The following is a 19,731-nucleotide window of genomic DNA, read 5'->3' as shown; positions in this document are numbered from 1 at the left end:
TCACAGTTACTGAAGAGAACAGTGTAGTTTTCTGAGTTTCCCTAATACTGTGTGAACAATGTGGTGTTTGCTATATCCAGATGCTGTGTTCTGTTACCAGTGTGTGCTGAATGCCATGGAGTTCCTCTCGTTGTGAGAGTTTCTCTGGAGTGAATCACATCAGTGTGTGAATCACAGCCAGTGCAGTGTTTTGTGTGAGAAGACAGAGACAAGAACTGTTGTGTCAAATGCACACCGTTAACCAAAGGGGACTGAGTTTACACACTGCTCCAAATCTCAGTCCTACTAATGCTCTCATTAGGCTGTTCTCTATGGCTGTGGTGCACAGCTCCAGATGGGCCATAATTAACAAGGGATGCCTTTTTTCCTTCTGAAAAATGATTGTTCTGGGTGAATATTGAGTCCCTGTAGTTTGGCAATCTCCCCAAATATTGCAGTGTAGTGAAGGGTTACACTGGAGAGCACATCCTGTGGCATCCCATTGGGCTGGTGCAGCTCACTTGGAGTGAGCCTGGAGCATTGGCAAGAGTCAGGTTACTTACTCTGATTCCACAGCTGCTTAGTAAGAAACCTGCTTTACCACAGCAGTGTTAACCTGGAAGGAATCCTCGCTGGGTGTCCTGGTGCAGCTGAAAGACCTTGAAGGAAGTGCTGGTAGTCTGAGGTCAGCTATTGCATGATTCCCAGGGCAGGTGTATTGTGCTGTAAGGCCCCTTGTGACCCTCCCGGGGCTCCTGGCAGGAGGGGAGGTGCAAAGGGCTGGGAGTCACTCGCCCCTCTCTCACAGAATCCTGCGGAACTGCCACGATGATGCCTCCAGGTTCACTTCCCTTCTGGCAAAGCCTGGCTGTGACTGCCTGCAACAGGAGGACTTCATCCCGCTGCTCCAGGTACTGCCACAGCTCCCCAGGGAGGGTGGGCACAGAGCTGCATTCACTTGGCACCTTCTTTATTTCCATGGCATTAAATCTTTACCAAGGACGAGCAGACCTTTGGTTTGAACAGCACCTGGGAGGGGTTCAGTTTGGAGTGAAATAGAAATGAGCTTTTTAAGTGCTTAAGTGCCAAACCAGCTGCAAATCCTGCTAAAGGCACTGAGGACTGGTCTCTTGTCAGGATTCATATTTATCAGTGCCTGGTAACCAGGCTGGAATTCGCCCCATTTCTCTATGTGGACATTGGGAAAAATGCTTGTTGCTGTTGATAGTCAAGCACAACATAAAAGCTTATTGGAAAAGTTGTAAAAGTTGCTTGGCAAGACAGTTATAATTGAGTTTGTCTAGCCAGACCACCAGATATAGTATCACGTGGAAATCTTGGCATTTCTGCACTTCCAGTTGTTCTGTATATGCCTCTAAACCTGCTAGTGCACAAATCCCACTGCTTTTTTGTTTTTTCCTAATATTCAGGCTAAATCTGTTCATCCTTATTTCATGTCTTTCTTTCCCTTTCATTAATTTTTAACAAAGTATCATTGTTTTAATTATTTGTGGCCGTTTAGGCAGCCTCTGGATAGCATTAGGGCTTCTCTATAGTGTCTATAAATCAGGTCCATCTGCTCCTCTGGTCAGCTGTTGTACTTTTTCTGATATTTTCCACACATCCCTAGATTTCTCACACTGTGTTGCCCTCTGGGCAAAACCTCTGTGGAGATGCTGCTTTGGGGAAAGATTTTGGGGAAAAAGTGTCTGCACTGGCTTTTTATGTCTCTCAAACAGAACAGGGGCTGTGATGGGTAAATTTTCTCATGTTGTTCTTCATCTCTTCTCCACTGGGCACGCTGCCTTTCCTGGTGGATTGCAGCTCTGCTCTTTAGCTCCTGTTGCAATCCAAGGCGTGCACAGTCCTGTCTGTCAGTCAGCTAGAGATCAGCAAAATTACCCTGACTTACGCCACCATCTGAGACATCTTGTTACACTGCCCAAGATTTGGGCATATCACACCCCTGAGGGCACCATGGCATGGAACAGGCACAGCAGAACTTGGAACACCTTCAAAGGGTAGAGGAGTCAGACATGGAGAAATTACACAGGCATTGATTCATACAGGATCTGAACTGGTTCATTCAGGATCTGAGCAGTTTCTCCATGGATGTGATCATGCAGATTTGGCTTTGTGAGCCAGTGTTGACTTACAAAAAGCTGGTCTTGAGAAAGAGGCATCTCCACAGGTAGTCCAAGTGAATTTTGGAAAAGCACTAATTGTTATCTGTAACCATTCTGAGGCTCACAGAGCTTTCATTGGACAGAGAAGGAGCCTTTCTCAAGGAATGTTTATTTCTGACACCTAGTTCTAACAAATGTTAATACCTTCAATGAATGGAGGAAAACAAAAATCTTGGAGAGGAGATAGTTGCATGGTCAACTAATTAATTTTTGTCTCATTCAATGAAAATGAGTTTTCATCTACTCACTAACTCTCTTCCTTTGTTTTTCTGTCCTTAAGTAAATCAAACTGGCCCACCAGGTGCGTATTGCCCAGCAAATGCATTATATTACAATAATAGAAGGTTCACTTGATAGATTAAAAGATTTCAGTTGTATTGTTAATGCTGCAAATAATTTCAAGAGTAAGCGAAAGCATCACTTTGTAAGCCCAGTAACTTCTAAGCATTAAAAGGAGAAGAAAATCGATTTCATCTCATTTTCTCTTACCTTGCAGGATGTGGTGGAAACACATCCTGGCCTCACGTTCCTGAAGGATGCTCCGGAGTTCCATTCCCGGTATATTACAACGGTAGGCTGCCTGTTTGATCCCCTGTGATGCCACTGCCTCCCTTTGGGATCTGTCACTGTTCCCACCAGCAAATCCTTCAGTTAGTTAAAAATCCAGGTGTTTTTAATATTACTGGCCATGAGGTACTTTAACAACTGCATCTAGAAGAAAAATAACCTGCTCGTTTGTGCAAGGGGTTATTCAAAAGGTTAATAATGATTGTTTCTGGTCTTAAGCAAATCTATAAAAACATCTTTTTTGGCCTGATGAATGGAAAAGAAGTTCTTTGGTCTTTGAGAGCTGCTGAGTCACCCTGAATTGTGCTGGGCTGCTGAGACATGGAAGGCTGCCTGTTTGAAGGTTTCTGTCACTGAGGCTTGGAGAATCCATGACTGTTCCTTGGCACAAAGTGCCCCTTGCCCCCAGGGATCTGCTGTCCAACCATCCTCTTGCCAGGATGTCTGTCCAGGCTCTCTGTCCCCAGGCGTTTGTGGCTGGGGTTTGTTCATAGCTTTGTTCCAGCTCTGCAGTCAGCACTTAGGCTGGTACTTTACCTGACTATGTTTGTACTTTTTTTAAGCCTCGAGCTTGGCTCATGTTGGGTGTGAATCTGGATAAAAGGTATAAATGTTGGGAAGTTTTATCTCTGCAGCAGTGACAAATTCAAATAATGACAGACCTGGTGGGAGCTGTATCCCAACAGGGTTCAGGGCCCAAAGTTTGTCTTGTTTGCTTGCCAGGGCCTGCCTGGAGCTGTACCACACATGGCAGCTGGGAGGCTGCTGGCACACACAGGCTTGTTCCTTTCCTGAAAGGAGCAGGTGGCACAAAGACACTTCTTCAGGACAAACCCTAATGAAAATGTATAATGAGAATCCATTCTGAATGTTTTAGATGCACTTGATCATGACAGTGAGCAGCAGTGTATAATCAACATGTTTAGTCCCTGTGGAGCAAGACAACATAAACATTAAGCCAGAACAGGTATAGGAATGGTCAGGGAATTATGGAGGCATGTGAATGGGTGAGTGTGGAAAGTGCACCCTGGTACTTGGTGTTTCAAGTGCATGAAGGGGTGAGACTGAAAGATTTAAGGTCACACTAGGGTTGGCTTCTGACTGCAGTATCCACGGGTCAGTGCCATGTGTGGTTGCCCTGGCTGCTGACAAAGGCAATTCTCTGCATCTGCCTTTATGGGTTCCTCTTAAGTCACACACTTGTATTTTTCAGGCAAGAAACAAATGTCTTTGTTGAGTAATCCCTCACATGGTCACCCTTGCTGCCCTTTCTGGACTCAGCAGGGGCACTGCATGGTGTGGCTGAGACCAGCTGTGTGAAGCTGAGCTTCCACTTCCAGATAACTGAAGTGCAGGCTGCTGCTAAAGGGCAGCACCTTTTCCTTCCTCTCTCCTTTTCCACCACTTCCCTGGTGCCTGGGCTCAGTGCTGTGTCACCAAAGCAGTCACAGAACCAGATTCTCAGAAGTACATGAAGCTCCTCAGTGCTTCTTGATCCTGCTGGTCTGTCTGCTGTGCTTGCCTGCTGCAGTGAGAGCCTTTGGGCACCCTTGCTGGCACTGCTGGGACAGGGGTCGATTCCAAGGCTTGCTCCAAAGGCAGCAGGGAATGGTGGTGCCTGTAGCTGAGGAGAGGGCTGTGAAGCAGCACACTTGACAAAGGTGAGCTGTCCTTCAGCACTGCTCTGGGGATCTGTGCCAACAGCAGAATCCCCTGGGCTGAAGCAGGGTCAGCACCTGGGGAGGCAGGAGGTCGCTGGGCAGCCTGTGCCCATCTGGAAGAGCAGCACTTGGTCCTCTGCAGCAGTGGCTCTGCTTTGTGATAGCAGGAGTTCCTATTGCTCACCTCTCCTTTCACAGACAGTTTGGCACGTCCCTCTTTAAGGTTACAAAGTCCAGTATTTCCACCAGGAGGTAATGAAGGAAACAGCTTTGCCCTTGGATTTTGAGACCACTTGGATCATTTTCATTGCTTCAAGGTAGAGTGCCTTATACCACCTTACAGAGCCAGAATGCTGCATTTGCTGCCACACAAGAATTACAGTTCATGTTTGTCTTACAGACAAGGGCCATAAGGACACGTGGCTTTGTGTTCATTGCTGGGTACAGCATCACTTGGCTGAAATCTCCTGGAGTGACCTCTCAGTTTAGGATGGGTAAGATGTGTATGCACCTTTCAGTTCTTATTGCCACCCCAGCACCTTTTAAAGGGGCCTTTTGGACACAACAGGCTGGAATTTTATCTGTATCCTATCTGTTTTATTGGCCACTGTATTACTAAACCAATTGTGTTTGTTTCAACAGAGACAACTCCTGAAGCTGGTGAAGATGATGCAGAACATCACAGAATATCCTGTTGCATTTGTTGTAAAGCTTTAGTGTGACTTCTACCCAAATGTTGAAGCCAGGCTCAGAATTAGCAGTGCATGCTGCTCTTGGAAAGCTGTGAGCTAAACACAATTTAAAGATGAAAGCTTGTGGAAGTGCTTCAGCTTGCACAGTAGCTCCAATGCAAATGTGTAAGGGGACAACAGCCACGGGGTTAATAAAGGTTCCTGTTTTGTCCAGAAATGGTATTGCTTTTGTTCTTCTGCGGGAAGACTGGGGAAAGGTCTGGAACTGATCCATGAATGGTTTGGGCCTGGAGGTCAATTATATGAGGATAATGGGCAAGTAGAAAGAGGCTTCTCCTTCCAAAGGCTAACTAAGAATTTGACTCTATGATCCTTGTGCCCTCTTCCAGCTCAGGGTGTTCTGTGCATCTGTGGTTATGTAATGAACTCAGAAAAATGAAGCCAGTTATGGCCTAAGTGACAGGTGTGACTTGCACGCTGCAGATCATCTCAGGCTGGGTATCAGGGTAATGATGCTCTAGGATGCTTCCCAGATGCTTTTTTTGACAGCTTGGTGTTTACAAACTGGAAAAGAAAGAAAACTACTGAGATTTTATAGTGAGATATATATTATGTACTCTCCACTGAAACCAGACCATTATTTGAATAATAAAGCCTGCACTGAGTGACTGGACACGGCAAGAGACATGACAAGAGATCCCATTTTACCTCTGAATGGCTTATTTTTACAGATAGGTGAGGAGGGAGTAGACAGAACATCTTTACCAATGTGGTCTGCTAGATGAACAGTTTAGGTGTTGCAAATGGGATAGTTTGTTGTCTTTTATTACCCTGCAGGCAAAGAAGAATTACTGATACGGGCTCCTGTTTCTGATTCTTGGGATTGCTGTTTCTGAGTCCTTGGAATGGTGTGAACACCTTGTACTTCTAAGAGTTGGTACAAAGTTGTCAGGTGTGATAATGGGTGTTGTGTGAGGTGAGATCCACTCCAGCTCTGAGCTCTTGTGCAGTGTGGAAGAAAAAGCCAAACAAAGTCCAGAAACAGAGTCCAGAATGGCAGTGGCTGCCAGAGGCATGAGAGAGTAAACAAACAGTGTGCTTAAGACCAGAAAGGATCATTGTAATTACCTAGTCTGACCTCTTGTGCTACACAGGCCACAGAGCATTGCTCAGTGATTGCTACAGTTAGGATAGATCTGGTTTTTGGTTTGTTTTTAATTAAAGTGATGCCCAGCTTTAGAAGGACATCCACCTCTTAGGCCTGGAGTGATGAAGGGCCTGCAGTGTTACCAACAGTTGTCATGTTCAGCTAAGTTGAATCCATTAATTCTCTCTCTTCAGGGTACATTTGAATCCTCTCATCATTCTCGTTGCTTGCAGAGTTGTGTGTGCCATCAGCAATTACTGTCTCACTGTGTATCCCAAAGCAGACTGTTGGGAACAATCTCCTACTTGGTTCTGGATCTGTTCTGGACTAAGAACCAGCACTTGTGTGACTGAGTCCAAAGATGCCCCTTCAGTAGTGGTTGCCCACTTGAAACCAATTCTGGCTAAAAGAGGAATCCATCCCATTTAATTTGCTAGCTGGATTACTCCCTGAATGTCCACCTTGTTGTGTAATTTTTGTGTTGGAACAGCATGCACTAAAGGTTACCTGAATTCTAGGATAATGTGCCAACATGTCAGAGACATCAAAGGTTTGTAGTAGGTTTGGTCAACAAGATTTCAGTGCTGATAGTCAAATTAATTCTATTCCTCCTTTCTCATCCTGGTGATATTTATTTGTTGTTGTTTGCCCTGTTAGGTTTGTTCTTGCATGTGCTTGGTCACCCATTTGTGTTTTCCCCACTCTGTGATGATACTCGACAGCTGACAAGGAGCAGATTGGGAAGGGCTGTTTGCTTTTTGAGGAGCTTGGGAGTGGGCTCAGTCTCACCCTGGGAGCTGTTTGCTTTTGGCTTCTGAGGGGTCTATGCCTCTCCCCCATGATTTTTGCTCAGTTTCACCAGAGGCAGATCTGGAAAGGAGGCAGATGAGGTTAACACCTGCCCAAAAGAATTGCAAACAACCTCTCCTGCTTACTTTCAGCAAGGCACTGGGAACATGAGACATTGTTATAGTTGCAGTGGGTCAGACATTGTGTCTTTGATTTACATGCCCTGCTTCCTCTGTGGGAACCAGAAGAATCAGAAGGTTTTTTTTTTTCTTTCTCCCTAGAACCCTATTTCATTGGGGATCCATGCAAACTACAGCCCCTTAAAGCTGAAAAATTCAAAGTGATTCATCAGCACTTTTGAACATGTTCCCTGACATGTTCCTGCATGCCCAAAGAGGTGAATTTAGAGCAGTGAAAATGTTTGCAGACTGGAAAAGGATAATACTGTTTAGGAAGCAGATGTTGCTCTCTGACTGTGTAGCTGATTAAGGGTAGCAGTATCTATGGAAAAGATCACAGAACTGTTTTCAAAAAGAAGTCTCCTTAGGATGAGTGAATAAACCAAGGCACTTCATTTAAATTCCCAAACTGCTGTGTTTCAGAAGTTTATTTCAAGAGCACTGTTCATGTGTTGCAGGTTATACAGAGGATATTCTACACAGTCAATCGATCCTGGTCGGGCAAGATCACTCTAACAGAGCTGAGGAAAAGCAACTTCTTGCAAGTACGTGGGTTTCTGTGGGAACAGGATCCAGAGTGCAGCATTCCTTGTTCCTGTAGCTGGATGAGGGAGCTGTGCCTGGGCTGCAGTGGGGTGAGCCAAGTGCTCAGTGCCAAGAGTCTGTTGGGGCTACTGGAGGAGCTGTGTCTGAGTTGAGGTGAGGTGAGAAGAGCAGGGACAGGAATGGCCCCAGGGCACTGAGAGAAGGTCAGGGTGTGAGCATGCACCAGCTCAGGCCACATGGAGCAGCCTGGCTCCTGGTCCAGCCAGCAGGAAGGGAAGCAGGACACAGCAGTGCCCCCATGTGAAGTGGCTCACAAGCAGCCAAGAAGAGCTGCAGGAGTGCCAGGGGTAGGAGAGCCAGTTTCCTGCCTCCCAGGCAGCCCTCAGCCCACTGACAGCTGGTCAGGAGCATCTCTGCAATTGCAGGATGAGGCACCTCGGGAGCTAATCTCCCCGGGATAATGAATGGAGCTTAGTTCTTGTTCCAGTGCCTGCAGTGTGTCCTTATGGCAGGATTTGGATCTCTGTCCTCTGTGTATTTTGCCCAAAAGAGCACCAGGTTAAAACTGTCTCAGGCTGCTCATGTCCAGCCCAACCTAAAGAGCCAGAAAGTCTTTAGGCTGAAAGGTGAAGGACTTGGCTGAAACAATGAGATTTCCCTCCTGTGCCCTGTTTGCCCTTCCAGGTGTAGTGTGCTGTCTTCCTCAAACCCCTCAAGTATGAATTCACATTCTGCTTTCAGGCATCATCTGCCCTACTGCCCCCATCAGCTAATGGAAAAATGAGTGCTCTTTTGAATTGGCTCATGCCAGTCCAAGCCCTGGCATCCCAGTTCCTTCCCAGCCTCTGTTACTAATAAATCTTCCCAGCTTATCCTGCATCTTCATTCACCCATTTTCTTCCTTTAAACACTTCTCCCTTTTTCTCCTTCCATATCTACTCTGCCTTTCATCTCCTGCAGCAGAGAAGTTCAGCTCCTTGCTGAACTTTAGATGTGTAAATGTCATCTTTGAGCGTGAGCTACAAAAGAAAAAAATAGTTATGGCAAAAGCTCCCCGAGTGATTACCATCTGTAAAGGGAGGGAGAGACACACACAGTCTGGAGGGGCCAGTGAGGGATGGATCAAAGGTGTTTGGACTTGGGTGTCAGCAAGTCAGAACAGTGCAGGTCTGGCAGTGCCATCCTGTTATCCCTGCCAGAAACTCCACTGAACCTGGTGGATGGCAGGAGGTGAGAGTTTTGTTTGGATTCAGTTGGATTCCTTGGATGTGGAGGTGGCTGGAAGTTGATATTGAAATACCGGTGCCAGCACATAGCACAGCATCTGTTTTTGTGGTTATGGATAGCAGGGCCACTGAGCCTGCCTGCTTGGGGAAACCATTCCCTGGGATAGCTCAGGCTGTGAGGGCAGGGGAGGCCAGGCCTGTGCTCACTGGAGCCATGATTTATTAGTCAAGAAGGCTTCTGGTGTCCCTCAGCACCAAGAAGAAAAGTAGGGAGGCGGCACTGGGAAACATGCAATGCCCTCTTGTTGCTGGGAAGGACAGGAAGGTGTAAAGTGGGAATGAAACATGGATGTTAGCACTAAATGTTTCCTAATAAGACATGTCAACAGATGTTATGGCTGGCAATCAGTCTGAGCCTCCCAGTTAAACCAGAATGATTCCTGCCAGCAACAGCACAGGGAATTCAGTGTGATTGGTTTGGGGTCCATCTCTCCTGCCACAGTCCGGGTGTAAGTCTGGAACAAGACTTGATTTTGCCCTTCAGGAGGCAGACAGGGATGTGTGATGTGTAAAGACACATCAGCTCCTGTGGACTTGCTGCTGGAAGTGGCCTAAGAGTCTCTGGTGCAGATCAGGAATGTTTCCCAGACCATGGATCCCAGCTGACACAGCAGTTTGTGTTCCTGTTTCTCTGCCTCACTCTTCACTACAGCTGAACAGGAGCAGAAATTGTTGACAGGAGTGGCAGAGATGTTGTGCTAAGCAGGATGGCCAAGCCAAGTGCTCTGTAAGTGCCTGCTAAGGAATACAGCAATCACATCTATCAGGGAAAGGCTGCACTTTGGGTTAGGTCTCAGGGCTGTGTTCACCCAGCTTCCTGAGAACCTGGAGCTGCCTCTTCATCCAGGTTTAACTTCCCACCATATTTGTGCCCTTTCAGACTCTTGCTCTCTTGGAAGAAGAGGATGACATAAATCAGATCACAGATTACTTCTCCTATGAGCACTTTTATGTTATATACTGCAAATTCTGGGAGCTGGACACTGACCATGACCTTTACATCAGCCAGAAGGACCTGGCTAGGTACAGTGATCAAGGTATGCTGCCTGCAAATGTGGTGGGGTGAGGGCATTGCTGAAAATATAATGTTCCTAGTTGGGGAATAAACCCTGCCTTTTATTTTGTTAATTTGATGCCTCAAAAAAAGTTTCAGTGGAGCAACCCATCTCTTAAATAAATGCTGATTTAGAGAAGGAGTTGTACAATCTTAGACAGAGAACTGCAAGACACGCTATTTTCTGCATGAGTAGCTACAGATGGAGCTTCTGTTCATGTGTGGGTCACTGCCAGGAGGACAGGCTAAAATAATGTCCTGGAACTTGTTTATTATTTACTGAGGGCTTTGCAGCAACTTGGGAGTAGGGACAAGAAGGATGAGCCCATGTGAACTTCAGAGATTGTTGAAGTGCAATCTAGTTATGCATGAGAGGAGTTCCAGAGTCCAGTGAAGCTTGGGGGATTTCAGCTTGCAGATGGACTCTGGAGAGTGTCTCTTCAGTTCAGTATGGATCTTCTTTCCACAAGTTGAGCTATTTGTTTTCAAAGGTTCAAGGGCCATAGATAAATTAAAGGAATACAAATCCACAAAGGGCTAAAACACCCATGTGTTCCAAGTGCAGGTGTTTATGGGGAGGCCCTGGGGGTTCTGGGTGAGTGTGGCAGTCACAGGACTCAGGAGTGTTGATCATAGGGCTGGGTGGGTGAGGATGGAGGAGTGCCTCCCTTGGGGTGGGTGATACAGGAGATTGGTCCTGCTGGGAAGCTGCAGTGTGGGATGGGGTATTTGTTGCACAGGAGGCTTGAGAGCCCTGAGGTGCTGGGGAGCCAAGGATTAAGGGGAGAAGCCATGGGTGCAGTGCCCAGCAGCCTGTCAGCTGTGCCAGGGCACCTGAGGGGTGGGGCAGGCTGGGTCTGCCTGGCTGCAGTGCCAGAACTGTGCCAGGACTGCAGGAGTGATGGAGAATGTGTAGAAGGAGTCCAGGTGGGGCTCAGCTGCCTGGGAGGGTGAGGTCACTGTGCAAATCCTGCCCACACTGGTACCTGCTGCTTGGCTTGTGCTCTGCCAGAACAATCTATCCCACATATCTCCTGGCTGGCAGAGCCTCACCTTCATGCTGGTGTTTCATTGTCTTCCCTGCAGCATGGTCTCCACAGCCTGTCCTTTCCTCAAAAGTGTTTTGTAGGGATTTGATGTGTCATTTTTGCTTGGTAACTGAACTTCTTTTGCAGTACACACTGGGATAGTTTCCTTCTACTCGGTGACAAATCCTACTGCAGCAAAGTAGGAGTAATGCCCATTTCCAAGGATCCAGATAACAGTTGCCATCTTTGTGGGACAGTGTGGTGTTTGGAAGGATACAAAGGCAGACACACTGGGAGAATCATCTTGGGGTTTTAGAAAATGCTGCTAAACAGAGGGTGGTTGGACAGGCATTGTAGTTAGAGCCTTCTTTTAACAATGGGAAAGGGCTTTGTGTGAATTGTAGTTCTACTAACTACTGATTGTAGTTATTCCTGTGAGCTGTAGCTTCACTTTCTCCATGTTTTCCTTGTTTCCAGCTTTGTCAAACAGGATCATTGAGCGGATATTCAGCGGTGCTGTGGTGAGGTGAGGAACAGCACACTGCTTGGGGGAAGAAGGAAAGGGAATTTCTGTCAGGCTGAGAAATACAAGTTGCTCTCAGAAATGCCCCTGATCAGAATGGTTTCCAACAGGGTGCTCCAGCTGGAGCTGCCTGAACATGGAGTGAGACTTGTGGGTATCTTAAGAAAACAAAATAAAAATCCCATAGGATGGGATAACTGGGCATAGCTGGAAGACATGGCACAGGGATAGCTGGAGAGCACTGCTTTGAAGTCTCTGCAAAGGGAGTTGCTGTGGGAGGGGATGTGGCAGGTGAGCTTCAGCTCTGCAGTGATAAAAAGGCAGCAAATGCTGTGCCTGGTGCTGCAGGGTGCAGGGAGTACAGGCTAAGTGGGTGACAGTGCCCCATTTTTTCTCACTAATGATTTGAAAATTACCTTTGATGACCTCCTATTTAAGGGCCTGGTGATTTTAATTTTTTTTTTTCTGGTGTGTCTTCTAGAGGCACTGAAGTTCAAAAGGAAGGGCGCATGAGTTACGCGGATTTTGTGTGGCTCCTGATTTCAGAGGAAGACAAAAGGAGTGCTACAAGGTGAGACTGATTTCTGTATCTTAGTAAAATCATTGAGATGAGCAAATAAGATATGGAAACTTCTGTGACCTACCACTTTCTGCAAGAGACAGCAGCTTGGGGTTTGGAGATTGTTTGGAAGAAAACATCTTACTGTTGTTGGTTGGTCAAATCATTTGCCTTTCTTGAGGAAAAATTGTGCAGAAGCAGAGTTTTCTTGTAATTTCAAGTATTTTGGTAGTCACCAGTGCTTTTGATCACCTCATGCCATGAGGCACTGGCTCTGAGCACACACTCCTGAGGTGCTGGCAAGCAGTGGGGCTTGAAGTGGGGCCTTCACAGGTGTGGGTGTGTAAGGAGGGTTTGTGGGGAAACCTCACTGTGGCACTTTGTAAAACCTGCCTGTGGCCTGGTTTGTACAGCCAGGGGGAGACTGCCGTGCAGGGGTGATCCAGATGTGCACGTGAGTGTTAGCACAAGGAATCTTACACATAACAAGAGAAGAAGAATCCAGAACTGTAGGCTTGGACCCTCCAGAGGGGAGGAGGGATGCAGAGTGCCTGAGAGTACTGCCTTGTGTATAAAGGAGCAAATGAGTGCGTGACACAGCTGCCTTGTCCCTCACCAGGGTCCCTGCAATGTCCTGGGCTCAGAGCTGGCTCTTTCTGGCCAGCTCTTGCTGCTGGGTCAGACAGGGACTCCCTGCCCTATGTGAGCCCCTTGGGCTGCAGCACAGTGGATGCTGGGTACAGGTGAGACAGGTCATGAGCATGGCTGTGCTGCTCACAGCACCTGGGAGACTGACAGGAGATCCCTGGAGTGTTGGCCTGTGCCCTGACCCTTCCCAGCGGCTCTTGTCATCCTTGGCTTTATGCCAGGCTGTGGCAGAAGAGCCTTGGGGGTGGGTAGGGGAAATGGGCACTGCTGCAGTCTCATGTCCCAGTGCAGTGCTGCAGTTCCCTGCTCTGTTCCCAGCATCGAGTACTGGTTCCGCTGCATGGACCTGGACGGGGACGGGGTGCTGTCCATGTACGAGCTGGAATACTTCTATGAGGAGCAGTGTGAGCGCATGGAGGTGATGGGCATAGAGCCACTGCCCTTCCAGGACCTGCTGTGCCAGATGCTGGACCTTGTTAAGCCAGAGAGGGAAGGTAAGTCCTGTTTAGGCAGAGCTTTCATCCCCTCTCATTTGTGGGGGAGAGAGAGAGAAGGTAAAGCCACTGTGAAACCCATCTACAGGCAGAGCCCTGTGTCAGTCCCAGGGTGGAAATTACAGCACATTGGGCCGTGATGTTGTGCATCAGGAGGTCTGAAATACTAAAACAAGAGAGCTCCTGAATTAACTGCCTGGGACTGGAGCAGCAACTCTTGTGTACTCCAGCTGTGGGATGTGCTGACAGGCTACACTGTAAAACTGAACCATCCCCATTCACATTCCTTCATATTTCACATGAATGTCAAAGGCCTCCAGAGGTATGTGAGATTTAAGCTTAATAAACACACCCATTTATTGAATCATTTTAAAATCCTGGATTGACTTGGGAAGGAATTTTGTGATATTGAAGCCTACAAGTGTTAAAATTAAAACTTTTGTAAGAACTCAGTAACACAACCACGTGGGTTTTTTCTGTAGGAAGAGTAACCTTGCGAGACCTGAAGAGGTGCAGAATGGCTCATGTGTTCTTCAACACCTTCTTCAATTTAGAGAAATATCTGGACAATGAACAGAGGGATCCCTTTGCAGTGCAAAAGGTATAAATAACCTTTATTTCTAAATAAAAAAATCTCACACTCAGAGTGCTCCTGGATATAGGGTAAATCCAACTGAATAGAACACTTTTTCCACAAGTACAGCTTATTGACTGTCTCCTAGAAGCCTCTTCTCTGCTCAAAGTACAGAAAAGTGGAGGGGATGCCAACACCAGCTCTGGTTCCCTCACAGCTGTTCCCACATAATCTCCAATAGAAACTTCATGGTTCTATGGTTCAAGGCTTAAATACGTCCCAAGACAGAACCACCCTGTTTGCTTGTTTGTTTGTTTGTTTGTTTGTTTGTTTAAACTGGCTCATAAAAGCAGTCAAGTGGGACCAGGGGGATAACTGATTATCCCCATCCTGTAGTAGATGGCAGAGGGCCAGGTGTTTATAGAGGTGTTATCCTGTAATCTTCTCTAAAACTTGCCCTAACTTAGCAAACTGTAAAGAGTCCCTCAAAAGATCAGTTACAATTAACCTTTGATGGACAGAATTCAAATCACCGAGCTCTTCAGTCCTGTATGGAGTGCACAGACTGAGCTAGAGCACAGCAAGTGTGTGGCTGTTGCATTTCTGAAGTGGAACAGATGCAGTTTGTTGGCAGCTCGGGTCCCATGCTGAGCTTTACAGACCATGAGAGGTATTTTTTCATAGTCCTTTATGTGCAGATGTCAGAACACTCTAAGATGGTTGTGACTTTCTCAGTTCAGGCAGTTTTTGCCTGGCTGTTCCCATCCATTCCTTACGACCCTAGAGGCTGACTGTGTGATCTCTCTAGGACTTGGACAGCGACGGCCCCGAGCCCTCGGACTGGGACAGGTACGCGGCTGAGGAGTACGAGATCCTGGTGGCCGAGGAGTCTGGGAACGAGCAGCTCCAGGAGGGGTGAGCGCGGGCCTGGCACTGCCCTGGGCACACACGGCTGCCTCCAGCTGGGCTCTGGTGGGGACACGTGCTGCCACTGCCAGCAGAGGGAGTGGAGTGGTGGGATGAGCATTGGGACTGCACTCTGGAGCACATGAGGCCCGGGACAGCTGCTCCCAACAGCAGGATTGGAGTAGTGCTGGGGGGCAGCCACTTGGATCAGCTGCACACACCAGTGAAGGGAGCTGGGAAAAAGGACAAAGCCTGTTTCTCTTGGTCACTGTACAAAAATAGAGATCAACTGACTTTTGCTGGTGTTGGCCAGGTATTGACCATGTCCCACTGTCACAGATTACAAGCTGTAGCTCTGTTACATTTATTACACCTAGCAGAGACTTTCTTTAGTCCAACTTTGTCTATTAGTCTGTGCTCTTCATAAGTTATACTTCAATATTTTCAATCATTTACTAAGTTTGTTGAGACTTTAAACATTTGGTTTCTGCAATACTACACTCAGTTTTCAGCCTTCTGTAAGATTCTGGACAGGCACACCAGCTATCTTTAGTCAGTGAATTTAGGCAGAGCAGTTGTTCCAGAACTTCTCTGTGTGCAAGGACTTCTTGCAGATAAATGGAGACTCAGTCTAATCTTCCTTTAGATTTGTGTCTGTGTTGGCATCTTCTTGAGATTATTTCTTTCAACCACCCAAAGAATGCTTACCCTGTGTTAATCCTGCACAATTCAGGATTGCATCCAGTCTTAAGCAGTATTTATAGAGCCAGTAGAGTATTGAGAAGATTGCATCAGTTTCAAAACTTCCCACACTGGAAATTGCTTGGGATAACAGTAGCACCTACTAATTAGGCCCAGAGATTTGCAAAGCTATTGAGAGCAGTTCCCCTGTCTGCCTGTGCATCCAAACAGCAACAGACTGTTCCCTCAGCCCCTCTGAGCTGCCTGGCCTTTCTGTGGCCTTCACAGTGGAAGATGAGGTAGGGCAGGATGGAAGATGGAATTGCTGCATTTCCTGCAGCTGCTTTGCAACACCTGTGTCCACAGCACAAAAAAGAAACAGGAGGCTGCCATTAAAGCTTTGCAGGACCACGGATTCCCAAAGTCACCAAAAGCAGGGGAAGAGCGACAGGTGATGTCAGATTTTTGAAGTTGATCTGAAGCAGCTCTGTGTCTTCCTGCAAAGAGCATGTCAGCAACCTGGCTGCTTGCTTTTAAGAGCCCCTGAAAAGCTCTGTAGTCATGGCAGCAGGATTAGATCTCATTTGTGGAGCATAGCAACAGACAATGAAGGAAAAAGAAGGGAAAAAGAAAAACAAAGAGCTGGATGCCCAGACAAATTTGCTAGAAAGAGTTTTTGCACATACATTATTTCTGCTGTGTTTTGAGGATGACAGAAACAGGGAGCGGGGACAGAACCAAGACAATTCCTGGTGAGCTCTGGGAGAGACTGGAAGATTTTTGGCTAAATTAGCTGGCAGAACATGAAATCAGGTCTTTGTCTTAGAGTACATTTGAAAACAACCATCATTCAGCAATCACAGATGCATTAGTAAATGTGTCCCACATCTGTGATTAGCCCTGTCCCTGCTTCTCTGGAAGGAAAGTTTCTAAAGCCAGTCAGTCTAAAGCCTGGCATGCCCAGGAGAGAGCCCTGCTCCTGGAACTGGAACTGGAATCAAGGTAGGGGATACTCCCAGTGACTTCCAGGGTGATGGGCTCCATTGAGAGCTGCAGTCACCAAAAATAAGAGGAAGGTCTTGTCGTGCTCGAGACAACAATAAAGCATCACGTTTCACTGGAAGCCTCAGCTGATCCGAGCTCTTCTCAGCCACGCTCTGCTCTCTGACCTGTGTGGGATTCCACGGAGAGAGGCTGTCCCTGGGCAATGGACACTCACACTGCTCTCAGGAGGCAGCACCAACAGCTGGGTCTGGCCAGCACAAGCCCTTGATGCAGATACAAGCCTTGGTTTTGCAGCAAGCCAAGCCTTCCCTGCAGGGCAGAGCAGCAGTGGGCACTGCTTGGTTCACTGTCCCAGAACCCAGCCTCAGCCAGCTGATGGACATGGAAACCACTGCTGCCTTCAGGGAAAGAGATCTTTCTACATGGGAAGGAAAAGGAGGAGGAAGAGGATCTTTTATCAGCTGCTGGTGGGAAAACATCCCTTGAACAACAGGGAGCCAGGGCACAATGCAGAGCATCCTGCTCAGAGTGGAGAGGGGGGACAGAGGCACAGGATCAGAGGATGTTGGTTTAGGCAGCTCAGACCATTGTTCTTGTCTCCCTCCAGCTGTCTGATGGCTCAGCTGCTCCATTCCCAGAACCCAGCAGTGTAAGGAAGGGAAAGGGGGGACAAGGACATCGCTGAACCACCCAGAGCCAAAATGTGTGTTTGCCAGAAGGAAGGGCAGAGAATTCCGTGGAGTAATTTCCCTCCTCTGAACAACCTAGAGTTGCCACAGTTGAGTCTTCAGGAATGGGTGTTTAACCTACACAAGCCCATGTTTGTTTTTATGGGACTGGAAGGAGAGCAGGGATTGATTACCTTTAGTGCTAATCTTGGTCAAAAGCATCCCAGAGATGCTCCTTAGCTATAAGGGTGCAAAGCATTTATTCCAGGATGGGAAAGGCAGGCACTGTTGAGCCTTAAGGAGCAAAGCAGTGCAGAGGAAAAGTGACTCACTGGGAAAGGACAGTGGGAAGCCCCTTTTGAAGCAGACATGAGAGGGTTCAGTGCAGAAGCAAAAGGTGCCTGAAGAAGATTATAATGGAGCTCCAGCTGCTGGTGAGTGTGCAATGCATGGCAGAAGTCACATTCCATGTGTAGGAGAGAAAGGGACAAGGCTAACAGAAGGTGGTTTGGAGGAAAAGGAGATACAAAAGAAACATTCTAAGAACAGCATTCAAATGGAAATACAAAGTTTTCCTCAGCTGCATCACTTTAAACCAAGGAGAGATTAGAGCAGCTGAGACACCTACAAACATTCCCAATCCATTCCTGGTGGGGGAGGCAGGGCGATGCAGCCCCCATGGGCACCACTGAGGCAAAAGAAGGCTGCAAATTGCACAGATTTTGGCAACCTTGCACATGTGGTCAGAGCAGGTATTGGTGCAGGATCCAGACCAGACCATTGTTTCCCTTCTCCCACTTATGCAAGAATCCAGAAGGTGGCAGAATTAGTAAGCAGGTGCTTTCCTAATGGAAGAGAGAGGACAATGTTCTCCAGGAAGGTCTGGGCTGGTCTTCCCCTGCACACAGGGAGCATCCTGCCCACAGCAGGACAGACCCTGACAGCCTCCCAAGGGTTTGCTGTGCCTGCATATGGGTCAGCCAAGGGAAAAACACCATGGGAATGGGTAGACAATTCCTTCCTGGCACATCCAAGCTGGGCTATCAAAGGAGTTCACCTTTTTGCAGCCCAGTTTACCACTGAACGTGAGAGCCATTCCTGTGCTGGCCCTTGGAGCACCTGCTCCAGCATTTCCTTTGTGAGCAGCCTTGCTTTAGAACAAAAGGAAGAACTTTAATTTCTTGGGAGCCTTGCAAAACTAACCCATAGTATGCTGTGACTGAAGGGAAATATCTCAAAAACATCATTTCTCAGGACTAGGAATGGGCTGAGAGCCCCAGAGCCATATCCTGTGCTGCAGGGCATGGAACCCAACCAGCCTGGATAGTGCAGCTGGAGCTGGGAATTCCCACCAGACCTCCTCGGACCATAAATGCTCAATCCTGGATATCAAACTTCAAACTGAGGGAGAGAGAAACATGAGAGCATGGCCACAATTGTTCTTCTGTGTCTGTCAAAACATACCTCAGCCAGAAGATGCTTTGGACCAGGTGTTCTGAGCCAAGGCTCCTCTGGGGCCTGGGGCTGTGACTGGATGACTTTATTTCTACACTGAACTATTGAGGCTCTGGGAGTTCATAACAATTGTTACTCAAGCTGGATTCAAATTTTCTAATGCTGAACACCAGTGAGAATTTGTTCTGGAACGTACAGACGAGGCTGAATGGGAGCAGAGATCCATGGCAGCTGTCAGATTACTGATTACTCCCACCCTCTTCCCAGTGCCTCAGGAATCTCCTTGAGGTTCACCTCTCACATGCATTTTAGCCAGCTGGCTTAGCAGCCACTGAAATAACTGCCTTGAAAACCAAATTACAGCTTTTAAAGACACACCTTTTGTCTTTGCAGATCATGTGAAGAAGACTATGACACAGATGAAGTCTTACCTCCCCCTGAAACTGGAGACAAGTCAGACAAACTAGTTATCTCAGATCTCTCAGCATAGAGGAATGGAAGACACTTAGCCCATGCCTTTCAAACTGGAGAGCATTCAGTCCCGAGGCACTTGGGGGTTTTCCTTAAATCCATCATTGGAACAGTGTGCTTTATTTTGTACACTGAAACTTGAGACCCCTTTTTGTCTTCCTGTGTAATTGCAATAAGGTAATTTATATGAAAAGGCTTTTTACAATGTGTTCTCGTGCCACACTCATTGAAAATGGTGATTGCACCTTGTTTCATTTCTATATAAATTCTGTTATGTCCCCTGATGTGCAATAAATGCCAGCATCTAATGATTACCTGTAACAGCTGCATGCAACATCTACAGTTGTTGTTTCTCAGTCAGTTCTGTCCTGTGCCACTCTGTCCCCTTGGCTTTACACCAGGAGTGACAAAAGAGCTGCCAAATTAACCTAAATGTGTGTCTAGAAATCTTTTAAAACACAGGTCCCAATGAAGCTGTTTTTTCCTTGCTGTCCTGGAAGCAAAGGGAACCTGCCTGTGCATGGGGAGGGTGAAGCCCCTTTTGCTTTGCCCCCAGGCTCTTACAGTGGCTGCTGGACTGGTTCACTGCCCTGGGGCTGCGAGTGCTTTCAGCACTACAGCTGTTGTGTTCTC

General features: G+C 47.3%; 1 protein-coding gene across 5 annotated transcripts in view; it reads left to right on the top strand.

Annotated features, from left to right (window-relative positions):
* The window catches only part of PPP2R3A (protein phosphatase 2 regulatory subunit B''alpha), a 53,388-nt gene extending 33,969 nt beyond the window's left edge, over positions 1 to 19,419 (top strand). For all 5 annotated transcript variants that reach the window (XM_069024600.1, XM_069024599.1, XM_069024597.1 and 2 more), the window contains exons 5-14: positions 788 to 890; positions 2,662 to 2,736; positions 7,659 to 7,745; positions 9,913 to 10,069; positions 11,592 to 11,640; positions 12,119 to 12,208; positions 13,163 to 13,338; positions 13,821 to 13,939; positions 14,721 to 14,827; positions 19,021 to 19,419. In XM_069024600.1, coding sequence (XP_068880701.1) covers positions 788 to 890; positions 2,662 to 2,736; positions 7,659 to 7,745; positions 9,913 to 10,069; positions 11,592 to 11,640; positions 12,119 to 12,208; positions 13,163 to 13,338; positions 13,821 to 13,939; positions 14,721 to 14,827; positions 19,021 to 19,117 — 1,060 coding nt within the window. In that variant the 3' untranslated portion in view covers positions 19,118 to 19,419. The remainder of the gene's footprint in view (positions 1 to 787; positions 891 to 2,661; positions 2,737 to 7,658; positions 7,746 to 9,912; positions 10,070 to 11,591; positions 11,641 to 12,118; positions 12,209 to 13,162; positions 13,339 to 13,820; positions 13,940 to 14,720; positions 14,828 to 19,020) is intronic.
* Positions 19,420 to 19,731: the final 312 nt, after the last annotated feature.

The sequence above is a fragment of the Aphelocoma coerulescens genome, chromosome 9, assembly GCF_041296385.1.
Source record: "Aphelocoma coerulescens isolate FSJ_1873_10779 chromosome 9, UR_Acoe_1.0, whole genome shotgun sequence".
NCBI lineage: Eukaryota > Metazoa > Chordata > Aves > Passeriformes > Corvidae > Aphelocoma > Aphelocoma coerulescens.
This window is presented reverse-complemented; position numbering and strand designations above follow the sequence as displayed.